The 12,405-nt window shown below is 32.9% G+C and overlaps 1 protein-coding gene across 4 annotated transcripts; it reads left to right on the top strand.

Annotated features, from left to right (window-relative positions):
* Positions 1-1,220: 1,220 nt before the first annotated feature.
* On the top strand, positions 1,221-12,020 carry LOC121128566 (uncharacterized). 4 transcript variants are annotated; one of them, XM_071890807.1, is made up of 19 exons: positions 1,412-1,640; positions 3,488-3,636; positions 3,700-3,792; positions 4,013-4,158; positions 5,374-5,533; positions 5,768-5,926; positions 6,165-7,328; positions 7,541-7,644; positions 7,712-7,804; positions 7,858-7,905; positions 7,962-8,018; positions 8,085-8,138; positions 8,202-8,246; positions 8,329-8,364; positions 9,521-9,559; positions 9,622-9,681; positions 9,749-9,778; positions 9,834-10,001; positions 11,769-12,020. In XM_071890807.1, the coding sequence occupies exons 2-19, from the start codon at positions 3,492-3,494 to the stop codon at positions 11,850-11,852; spliced, it is 2,685 nt and encodes an 894-aa protein (XP_071746908.1). In that variant the 5' UTR covers positions 1,412-1,640; positions 3,488-3,491; the 3' UTR covers positions 11,853-12,020. The 4 variants fall into 4 exon arrangements, with proteins under 4 accessions (XP_071746909.1, XP_040580102.1, XP_071746908.1 ...); XM_040724161.2 differs by having other exon boundaries at positions 1,421-1,640; positions 6,165-7,124; XM_071890808.1 differs by lacking the exons at positions 4,013-4,158; positions 5,374-5,533 and having other exon boundaries at positions 1,221-1,640.
* Positions 12,021-12,405: the final 385 nt, after the last annotated feature.

Genomic DNA, 12,405 nt, shown 5'->3' with positions numbered 1-12,405 from the left:
ATTAACAGTCCATGTTTTGCTGCCCTACACTGTACAATAGGGCAAAAGCAAACTAAAAAAAATATATTTGCCGCAAGGTGGTGTGCCATTTTGTAGCTTGTTGTTAAAAAGATGACGAACTCAGAAAATTAAATTTTTTTGGCGCCCTGTATGTGATTCAAATAAAGTGTGTGTAAGTAAACGTACTGCACCATTTAGAACTCCATGTAACTTGTAACTTGTTCCATTATCACTTGTAACTGACGTTAATTATAATATAAAAATTGTCCTCAAATTTATCGCCTTTCATACACCGTTTTTTAATTACAGTAATTGAATAAATAATGATAATGGTAGCAAAAAGGCGGACGGATCACAGATCTTTTCCTTCGGTCCATCAATCTCTAAAGGAAGTTAGAAACAATGTCAGTTATTCTGTTGAGCTTCTCCTTAAGATAAGAAGGGCCATTAACAACAGCAAGAGCCTCTCCAGGAATACAGAAGTAAAGGACACAACAAGATTGTCAATGAAGACTTTTTCACCAGTGTGAATCAGGCTGAGGGCTAAAAATTACCAGCAGTTAATAAAAGGGTTTGAAAAGCCGGGGTTTGGATACCACCTTCAACATACTCAGCATCTAACTTTCAGGCGATAACAACTCAAGCTTGGTACATAGAAAAACCTTTTCTGGACCTCCAAACTTGGGCCACCGGACTGCACACTGCTGGAATATGAAGCTTCGTGGAAAGTAAGGCCAGCAATGCCCCCACTCCGATGTTGATTCCCTGAATGCCTCTGTTGAGAAGGAGTGGGATGATATGTTCAATGAGATGTGTAAAGCCTTCAAATCCAGACTGGAGGCCATGGTGGCCGCAGAAGGAGGGAATTTGGATAAATAATTGCTGATAAAAATACATGTTGTTCTTGATCAAATTAGTTTAAATCTGACTATCAAAAACTGTATGATTTGCTTGCGCAAACTTATATTTCATTTTAATTAATATAAGCACTGAAGGAGTTGTATAATTTTAATGCAAGGATAAGCCCTCTATCGCTTTGTTTGCAAAATATTATAAGTAAACAACACATCATAACCTATTGTATTGTGAATTTTTTGTTTTTCGATGTTATAGAAATAAGACCCTTTGCAACTCCTTCGAGTCTTCCCTAGTTATTTAGCAAACGTAATTACTTATGTGTTATATTTAAAAATGATTACCTTTATGAAGATATGTTTTGTACTATGATAGATAATTGGGTGGCAAAATAAGGAAAATTATAACGGTTCTCCAATGCTCCCTTCATTAAATACGTACATATTAAGATGAATACAAACGCATATGGATCTTCCTCCGTGCAAAACATCACTTTGCAAATCCATGAACTTCTCATCTCCACCTATCTACCTACTTATAAAAAGTAACAGGCCGCATACTACATGAGCGTATCAGACACTCAAGGAAAAAAAGAAAAATAGTGAGCCTTTTCAAATGAACCAAGAAAAAACAATAGAAAAATATTAAATATAAAAGTCGACAAATCCAAGGGGGTCCAATCATTCAATTCAAGTTATTCGTGGAGTGAAGGAAGTTTTTTATTCGTTTGTTCGTTCATCTTCAAGTCCACAAAAACTTCAAACTAAATTAACAATAAACCAAAGGTAAATGCACAATTCCATTATTTTTGTAATGGTTTCGTTAGCAAAGTCAGTATTGGTAGGTCAATACTTTTTTATACTTATACAACTTTTAACGTATTTCAAAAATATTGTTAACTCTTTAGAAATCCAGGGGTTCACTCTCATTAAATTCTACAAAACTAAAATATACCAAAATTATGAAAGTTCAGTGATAAATGTTTTTGTTTTTTTTTCTTAAATTTATTCATGTTAAATCACAAATCTTGAGGATATTTTTATTGGAAATACATTAATCACTTTGCAATTCTTCATTCTTTGATTTTTTGAATAGTAAATTTAAGTACTCATATGACAATACTTCAAAAGTTTAAAAATCGAAAACACTTAAAGGAAAATCCCATATACGCGCCCACAGGGTTTTGTTTCGGGGTAAGAAACTTGATGAAGTTATAATAGACAATTTTAATGTTACGTTTTTGTAAATAGTACACATATCTAAATTATAAATTTATGGTGTTACGTCATCAGTAGTCAATTTGTTTAAGACCCAATAGCGCAACAAGACCCGGTTCCAATATCCGTTTAGTACAGTCCTGTTTAAATGTGTTTGTCGCTTGATACCCCAATTATCCAGAACGACACCAAAAGAGAGACTGTGCTGCAATTAGTTACCAACTTTTGAAATACATTTTCTCTTCCTTTTTAAGGAAAATGTATCAAAAACAATTTTTTTCATAAATATAATATAATATACATATATTTATAAATCAATGATTGATGACAATATCAATTTGCTAATTTAATAGTATACAAAAATTTGCATTTGATAATGAAGTTCTTAAAAGTATAAATTAGCTTTTTGTGTGCTTATTATATATTTTTCAACTATTTCGTAGTAATTGTTTAATGCGTGCAAACTTATAATGGATTATTTCAAACTTAAAAAGTTTCATCTATACTATATATATTTATGTATTTTTTTTTAATTTGAAGCTTTTAAATGATCAATATAGCATATTGAAATATTGTATTAATACACATTAGATATATACAGTGACAAATATTTTTATATGGAGAAAACGCACTATCTTGATTATGAATACCTAATGATTGCTCAACATTTGGTTTTGTATACAATATACTTTGATTTATTTTAATCAAAATCAACGATTCATTTGGTAGCTCTATGCAAAGTCAAATGCCTCAAAGGAAAAAATTTTGTGCTATATTTAGACCATTATTATTTTTGGTGTTGTCTATTGGTGTTGCCAACCGGATTTAAGAAGGGGGAAGTGTGATTATTCATTTTTGATCTTGTTGTTATTTCATAGTAATTGATATTCGCCTCATTTGTATTCTATTTTATGTAGAAAAATACATTAAGTAGTAATCCGTGATGAATGGTGTGTCAGTACTTATTTAGGATTGAAAACTGCAGTCCCATCCAATTCAGTCTCGGTCCGGTCCATTTCAGTCCTGCATATCAGTCCTAAAACTTTAAAAGGTTGGTCCTTGATGAAGTCACTCTATTATATATATATAATATATATATATATATTAATCAGTTCTACTGCTGAGACTCTGAAGGACTGGCGATCTTAAGGACCGGTCCTAAGACTGGGCCGGGACAATTAAATAAGGACGGATAACAATACACCGGGTTAGTCTATTTGCTTAGTCCGTAGAATTGGGCAGTTTGTGTGGAATAACGTAATGTTTATTAGGTTCAAGTATATATACATTCCACGAAAAATATGATTGTTTGGGATATATCCTTTGAATCCGACCAATATATGCCTAATAGCAATTGAATAGCCAAGGTTTTATAAAAATATTTTTTAATCCATTGTACATATATTTTATTACAGAGAAATGAAGTGTCTAACATTTACATCGGCAATTTGCCTTCTCATTGCTCCAGCCTTAGCTAATGAGCAATACTGGTGGCAGGACAACCCAAATGTATTTTCTCAGGGTGGTGGAGGTGGCGGAGGATCTAATGGACAGGGGCCTCGAGGTTTGTTGTCTAATTTTTATTTGGCTATTTTGTTTTATAAATAACTTTTTTATATTTTTAAAGGATCTCCTAGTAATGGAGGAAACTCCTTTGGTGGTTCCCGTCCTCAATCGTCGTCCTTCAATAACAACAACAATAATAATGGGCCATCAAGTGGTAAGTTTTTTTTTCTGTTTTTCATTCACTTTATGATGTAATAACTTAATGCTAATTCACAAAAGTGTGCAATCCATCTACTTCCAAAAGTTTATATACATAAAAGACTTAATTTATTTTGCAATTTTCAATAAAAAATCTACTAATCCAAAATTTTGTAGATCTTTAATTCCATACTTCAATTAAGATCTCTCTATTGTAATCCCTTATCATTTTTTAGACAACTCTCTTAGCCACGAACTATTGACTGAGTGTCCAGCAGGTACTCGCTGCACTGTCGACTACTATTGTGATATCAATGCTGTAATTTCATCCGTACCAGTTAAACTAACAAAGGAGGACTTGCGTAAACGTGGGCATATGATTGTGAGGAAACAGAAAAAAAAAACTTTTTACTTTTTAAAAGACACTTTTAACCCATGACTTAAAAAATTTATAACCAGTAGATTCCACTTAATGGGCATCGTTTGACACGTTTTAAAGACATTTTTAAAAGGAATACTAGGGAAACTCCGTATATTTACCTCATAAGTATACATAGACTATTAAATCCGAATAATAGTTTTGAATTAATTCATTATAAATGTTACTCTCATATCCGATCTGCATTTTAAGTACTATTTAGGCCAATTTTTCTTAATTTTTACTTTTAAATTATTTTTCCATCTATCTCACCCAACAACAGTGAAAATATGGTTTTTCATATTTGTGAACATTCTGTGTCGTTATTATATGAGGCTCAGAAGTAAAATTTGTGAAAGAAAAAGGTTCTCTAATTTTTTTATTATAGAATATATGTGTGAACTTTATGAAGTTGAGATATTGTAGAATTACACAAACATAGCTTTTATTTTCATTATTAATGATGAATAATACAAAAATAATCTTAATCAAAGATCAATAGTGAAGAAATGAACATGTTTCCAATGCTGGAAGGTTTTAAAAAAAAATGTAAACTATACTTTGGAACATTCAATTTAAGTGCAATGTGCAACGTCTGTAATGTCTTCATCAAAATATCATAGAAATTGATGATAATTCGTCAAAGACTAAAAATACAACTTAGACTCAATTTCTGATCACAATTGTTCACACTTATTTGTGATTAATGGTTTACATTCATAGTAATGTTGCTGTTTATTTGAATTAATTTATTTAGTTGTATCGGTCCATATTTAGGACTAAAAACTGCAGTCCTGTTCAGTTCTGTCTTCGTTCGGTGGTCGAGTCCAGTCTTTAAATATATAATGTTTGGTCCTTGATTACGCCACTCAACATTATTTCTTCTTTTTTTAATAAGTCTTAGTACTGACAGTTTAAGGGACCAACATTCCTAAGGTAGAGTCCAAAGGACTGTTAGAACTTAAGACTAGACTAGACTAATTGAATAAATAAGGACGGGCACGACAGTCAAAACACTCAGAGTGATTTTCGCTCTAATTCGGATTTGACTGTATTTTTAAAGATGTGAATCTGTTTTAGCTAAATAAAAGTAGAAGATTCAATTAATCCCATTAAGCAGAATTTACTGTGTCTCAAATTTTCTACAATACAAATATATTATCGACTGTAATATTTTAGCCTTGCTGGCACGAAGAATCTGATAAATTTGAAATATGCTGTTCAACAGCCACTGGTTTTGCTTCTTCTTCTTCTCCCTCCTTCTCCTCTTCTCCTTCCTTTTCTTCTTCAAAGCCCAGCATCGTATCTGCTAAGCTTACTCTCCCAAATAGAACCCTTGGTAATTAATTCATAGCTTATAATTATTAATTTATATCTAACAAAACCTACTAACTTCATTCTACAATGGAGTATGAGTGTGATTTACTTTATTATCCATTACTATAACTAAATACAGTAGTGCCATCTTCCGGAAAATCCATTAGCTTGCTCATACCCCATTTCCCACTAAAAATGAAGCTATGGAATATTTAATTTTTTTTAATAATAAACCCAATTATTGTCTTATTTCCAGCTCCAGGATCATGCCCCACCATAACGAACAGACCCCCTGTCTCTGCTTGTCAAGGAGCCAAGTCCAACTGCTGGAGTGTTGGAGAGGCTGACTGGGACTGTCCCAACAATGAGTTCTGTTGTTTTGATGGATGTGCCAATACATGTTACTTTGGACCAGGTGTGCATTTATTTTTAATCTGCTTATTTTTTCCTGCATGAATTTTTCAAAGAAATTTACTTTTAATGGCACTTTGCATGATAATTTTTTGCACCCTAAATTGAATTAATTTCATTTTTTTTTCCTCTTGAATTGAATGAACTCCTAATTAAATGTCTTGTAACGGCCCTGAGTAAAGAATTTGCCTTAAAAACTCCAATCACACTATTTCACTACCTATAAAATAATTTATTCCCAGCATCCGGAGGAGAATCATCTCCATCTGGATCAAATCAAAACAGCAATCAACAAGGAGGAAGATTCCCCGGAAGTTCATCAGGCTCTACACCAGGAAATACTAACAATAATAGAAGCCCATCTTCAAATAACAACAATAGAGGCCCATCAACTAATAACAATAATAGACCCAATGGGAACAATAATCGTGGATCCTCTAGTCAATCTAGTAATAGTTTTTCCGGTCCCTCAGGACAACCTGGGAGTAATAATGAAGGATTCCCTAGTAATTCTGGATTCCAAACTGGAAATGGAGGACACTCAGGCAAGCCTGGAAGTAGCAATAACAATGGATCTCCAAGTAACTCTGGATTTCAGCCAGGAAGTGGAGGACATTCTGGTACACCTGGAAGTAATCATAATAATAGAGGATCTCCAAGTAGTTCTGGATTCCAACCAGGAAATGGAGGACACTCAGGCAAGAATAATAGAGGATCATCAAGTCAAAATAGCAATAGTTCCCCCATTCCATCAGGACATCCAGGAAACAATAATAGGGGATCTTCAAGTAGTTCTGGTTTTCAACCAGGAAGTGGAGGCCATTCTAGCAAACCAGGTTTTTCCTCTGGAAGCAACAACGAAGGGTTTCCAAGTAATTCAGGATTCCAACCAGGAAATGGAGAACATTTCAATAACAATAACAGAGGCTCATCCAATCAACCTGAAAACAATGGCAATACTGGACAAAGAACAGATGATTCTCCAGTCGTATTTCCTGGATCTTCTCCAAACAAAAACAATGGATTTCCTTCATCAACTAACAACCAACCCTCATCTGGTTCATATTCTCCTTCTACTGGATCTCAAAATTCTCCCTCCGTAAGCGTTAGCTGTAATGATAAAAGAAAATGTGGAAATGTCCAAGTCGTTGTCTCTGGCAGTGGTAATGATCCACCTCCAAGACCAACCCCAAGACCTTCGGGTAATGTAATACGAAACTCTAACTGTCCTAATAACCCATCTCCGCCTACCGGAATTTGTGATGGTGAAGTAGATACTTGTTGGAATACGGGTCTTCGTGATGATTGCTCTCTAGGCTTCTTTTGCTGCTTTGATGGATGTGTTAAAACATGCTACAATGGAACAGATTTTCTAAGACATTTAGATTCTCCTAACTTAATTAGAGGTGGTGCTTAAATATTAAAAAACCTAAACATATAGGAACTGTACATATTTATGTAGTTTAACACATAGTGGTGAAGCATTGTTATTTAACTCTTGCATTTTTTCTTTAAACTAAACAACTTACTTATAAATTAGAGTAGTCGTAGTTCATAATTTCTAATCCCGTCTTCATATACCGATTGGTTATTTTGTAATAATAAATATTTTTCACAGGCACTGGATCAAACAACTTCCAATCTCCTTCAAGACAGCAACAACAGTCTCCCTCTGGTTTTCCTGCCCCGACTTTTGCAGCCTCTCAAGGCAATCCTGGACAAGTAAGATTCTTGACAATATTTAATGTTTTTTATCTATAAAAAGTTATTACTCTTCCTCTCCATTTAGCCCCGTCCATCAAGCAACAATGGATTCAATTCTCCCAATAACAATAGACAGCAACCCTCTGGAAGTTTTCCATCCCAAAATCATAATGGACAAGTAAGTGGCAATACGTAAAGTGAGTTTCAATCCTAAATCTGTTCTTTTTTCAGCTTCAACCTCCAGCAAGTGGATTTTCCCCTCCCAACCAAAACAGACAAGTGAGTTAATTGAATCATAAGTAGGTCAATTGAGAACCTAATCCTGTATTTTACAGCCTTCACAGCCCAATAATGGATACTTATCTCCAGGTAGCGGTAATAACAACAGACAGGTAATTTGATATTGTCAAATACAATTCACATTCATAAAACTTAACTTATTTCTTTATCATCTACAGCCATCAAGACCCAACAATAATGGATTCCCATCCTCGAATAACAATAACAGACAAGTATGTTTTTTTTTTTAAATCAGGTTGAGGGATTTTATTCCTAGCTTATAATCTTATTTTTAGCCATCTGGAACAAACAATGGAGTCTCTTCTCCATCAAGAGGACAGGTAATATACATTATTCTGTATTTAGAATTGTGTTTTCGAATTAATATATCTATATATGTATATTTTTTTTTAATTTAAACAGCCCGGACATGGATTCCCATCTCCTTCTGGTGGACAAGTAAGTTTGAAACTCATTTATTTACAAGGGGTCGATTAGATAAACTATTTCTATTTTCAATTTTATCAAAACTTTATTTAGATGAAATATTATTATTTGGTGGTGTGAAAGTAGATGTTTCAGAACATGTTCGTCCTCTCATATAAAAAAAGAAAAGATGAATAAGTAGCTCATTCTTTTTTTTTCTATCCAGAACGTGTTTGATTACCCCTATGAGTACAGTTTATTATCTCAATAATCGTTAGAAATAGGTTGACAAAGATGTTGGGAAAGTGTATAAGCCAAGGTGTGATAAAACAACCTTGGTTACTGATCTAAAACAACAAATCCGGTCAAATCCTATAATCATTTCCTTATCCTGTACAAAGAACGTAATTAAAGGTCTTTAACCATCTCCAAAAACATTGTTTTTGATATAAGAATAAACGCTTTAAAATGAACCACTTAATTAAAAAAAAACAATACAGATATGATTTACTGTATGTTGATCTTTTTGAACGTGTATTGAGTGAGTGATTGCTGTTATAGGTGATCATATTCAATAGGTGCATCTTTGCAACGTTAAAAAAAAGTTAAAAAAAAATATTATTCTCAAAATTTAGAGCAAATGACATTTGTATTCTTCCTTGAGTTGTTGTTCATTTCTATTAACAAATTATTAGTATTAACCCCTTGGAAGCGCTGCCAATAGCTCTTACAGGATACAAAATTGATCGTCATAATATAAAATAAAATATGTATTTGAAAGGGGTCATACGGCGGAAACCAATGTAAGTCTCACACACCAAATAAAAGTTTTAAACTATATCTAAACTTTTTAAGTATCTTAACTCATCCCCAAAATTTGAAAACAAAGTTAGTAACGGATTTTATATGGCTAAGAAATATTAGGGTGTATGTACCTAATAATTAAGTGATAAATGATTTTTTTTTTTTTTCGTGATTTTTATTTAAGATTGTTTTTTTATCGTTGATTTTTCTTTCCATTATTTGATCTTGATACTGTTTTAAATAGTGGGGGGGGGGTGTATTTAATCGACTCTGAATGTTTTCCTACATCCACGAACCCCTCTCAAAGTAGATGTCTGAAGAATCATAAGCATATTTCATCATATTTATTTTACACTTTTATCTTCTTTCCTTTTTAATCATCTAGCCTGGAAATGGTTTTCCCAATCCCAATAAATTTGGACAAGTAATACGTCGTTGTTTTAAATTTTATGTATGACAAATAACATTTTTCTTTTTTTCCGATAGAATCCTCAATCTGGATCAAATAACAGATTTCCTTCATCAGGCAATAATAATAATATAGGCGTATGTTTATTTCATCAATTTAACACTTGTATTGATAGTAATATCATATAACTTTTTTTTGTTATAGGGACAACCAGGCAGACCTACTGGACAAAGGGTAAGTCCCTCACTCCAGCTTTTGAGCCATTCTAATTACTATTTATTATCTATAGCCCTCTGGTTCTAACAATAACTTTGCCAATGCAGCCACAAAGCCTTACAAAAGCTGTCCCTCGGCCATGAAATGCGTTCCTAAGCAAAACTGCGACTTTAATGGTGTTATGGTCAATGAAATCATTACAACAGATCCTAAGTTTGATGACATCCGCGTTCCTCTTATTGTAAGTCATACACTTTATGTCCTTTAGGTCAGTGACCCCTAACCTTTTCTACCGGCGGACTGGTTAACACTTCACAATTTACTACAGACTGGAAGGGTTAGAAATAACCACTGTATTTTTTTATATATGCTGCAAATCATTTTTGAAGGCCGGTCTCTGCATATTGTGCAGAGAGGACTTGGTGTGTAGTAATTACCTGTTGTGATAAATCCATAGTTAAACTAGAATTCCTGGTATTGTCTTCTAACAACTTTCTTTTTCTTGGAAGTCGTAACCAGCTTTTTTCTTTCTTCATTGTGTATTTTCCCTTTTGCAAGTGACGGAGAACGGTCATTTGAAAATAAAAGACCGCTCGAATAAGACTAGGACTTTAATAGAGGGTGACTTACTACTCTATCTACAGCTGGTATGTTAAGAAGAAAACATTAATTATGAATGCAAATAGCAATAGAGTGCCGACAAAATTTAGTAGGTATTGAAGCTGGAGCACCTCTTCTCCCAAAATCTTTTTTAGTTATACGAATACCCCAATAGATGTGGTAACCACCCTAACAGATAATAAATAAAACAGAAATAACTAATTAATTCTTTTGCAGTCCGGTACTGATTGATCTGTGGACCGGGGTTGGGGGGTCATTGCTTCAAGTAAACAAGCTAACTCTTTTGTGTGCCTAGTCCCTTTCTTTGACATTATTTGTTGATATATTTCTATGTTACTTTTTGTTAAACTGATGATCGATCGTGTTTGGCGTAAGGAAAGAGGGCCTTTTTTTATACTCATGGAGCAAAATACTCTTTACTTTTAATGTGCACTTTTTTTTTTTCTTCATTTTTTTTTTTTTTTTGACCGCTTAAATGTTATTTTTTTATTAGTAGAACAGCTATAGAATAAAAAAGGGAATTGAATTGACCCAATTGTGTAATGATTATCTTAAAAAATAAAAGAATTTTTTTTATTTGATAACATAAAATAAAAAGATCAATTAAGAAAAATATTTTAATTCCACAAGATATTCATTACACGATTGTTTTAATTAAAGTACTTATTTCCTTTCATAATTATTTTAGTCTAATAAAAGCAACCCTCATCTGGTCAACAAAAAAAGAAGAAGAAGAAGATGCACGCTCCATGAATAGATAGAAAAGCATATAGGAGACAAGGATTGTGCTAGGATTTACCATTAAGTTCACCTAATAATGAATTATTACAATTTGAATATAGTCTGCAATACCCTATTTAGTGGTTTGGATTTAATCAGTCCTTGTTATATCATTTAAATATTAGCATGGGCTCTGACAGTCTCGAATACTCCGGATTCAAACAGACCAATATATCAACAAACCAATTACCTGAAATGTTTGGAGTATTATTGAACTATAATAGATAACAGGGGTGTCTGCAGGGGGTGGCCTGGAGGTGCTGTAACCACCCTCCAAATCAAGTATTTTTTTTATTTATCCGACAAAAATGATAGCTTTGTGTGATATCTTTAAAATGTGAATTTTTTTAATAGAAATTAAAGTCGTTTGGGGGTCCAATTTAGTCCCGGATCAAATTTTGAAAAATTAGCCCCCCCCCTTAAAAATATTATGCCCTTGTTAAATGTTATATCCCCTTTTCCGAAGTTGAATTTTTGTCGCAGACATTTGATTTTTTTACTTATGCTGCCCAGTTATGCCAAACAGCCAAATGGAACGCCTTTCGATTTATTTACTCTATAATATGACTTAATTTTATATCACGTATTTTTTTTTTTATATTTATAGCCATGTGTGAATCAAAACAGTGGAACCATTGATGTATGTTGCCGTGATCCAAATTACAAGGACCCCTGGCCACAAAACAACTGAAGAACTTCCAACAACGATTTGTTGTTATTTAATTAATATTATTAGAAATTAGTAATTAGTATATACTTTATTTTGATTTTTGTAAAAACGAATAAGTTATTTAGAAAAAATAAAGTTTTTATATTCCAAAATGACACAACTAGAAATAAAATAAATTTAGTTCTTCAAGAATTGTTATTTATTATTCTTTTTCACTCTTCAAAACATTCCTGTGGCATCAGAAGTGATATATGTGACAAGTACTTTTTTTTTTTTTTACTTTATTGTTAAAATTCTTGTTGGTGGGAATAAGCCTAGAAATTATCTTCTTTATTTTTTAGGTTGTGGCTATTGAATGTCCATTGCGTTTTTTATGGGTCATTATACGTTTAATGTATTTTATTCAACATCTGTGTGAAAGAAACGTATACCAAGGGTTGTTGTTTTTTTTTTTTTTACGTGAAAATAAGACACCTTATCGATCCTAACTCTTTAAATAATGTTCTTTGAGTTATATTTACCCATTAGTGCCAATGTTATGCTTTTTCAGTTCTTATTTAGGACTGAGGACCGC

The sequence above is a fragment of the Lepeophtheirus salmonis genome, chromosome 1 (genome assembly GCF_016086655.4).
Source record: "Lepeophtheirus salmonis chromosome 1, UVic_Lsal_1.4, whole genome shotgun sequence".
Lineage (NCBI taxonomy): Eukaryota > Metazoa > Arthropoda > Copepoda > Siphonostomatoida > Caligidae > Lepeophtheirus > Lepeophtheirus salmonis.
This window is presented reverse-complemented; position numbering and strand designations above follow the sequence as displayed.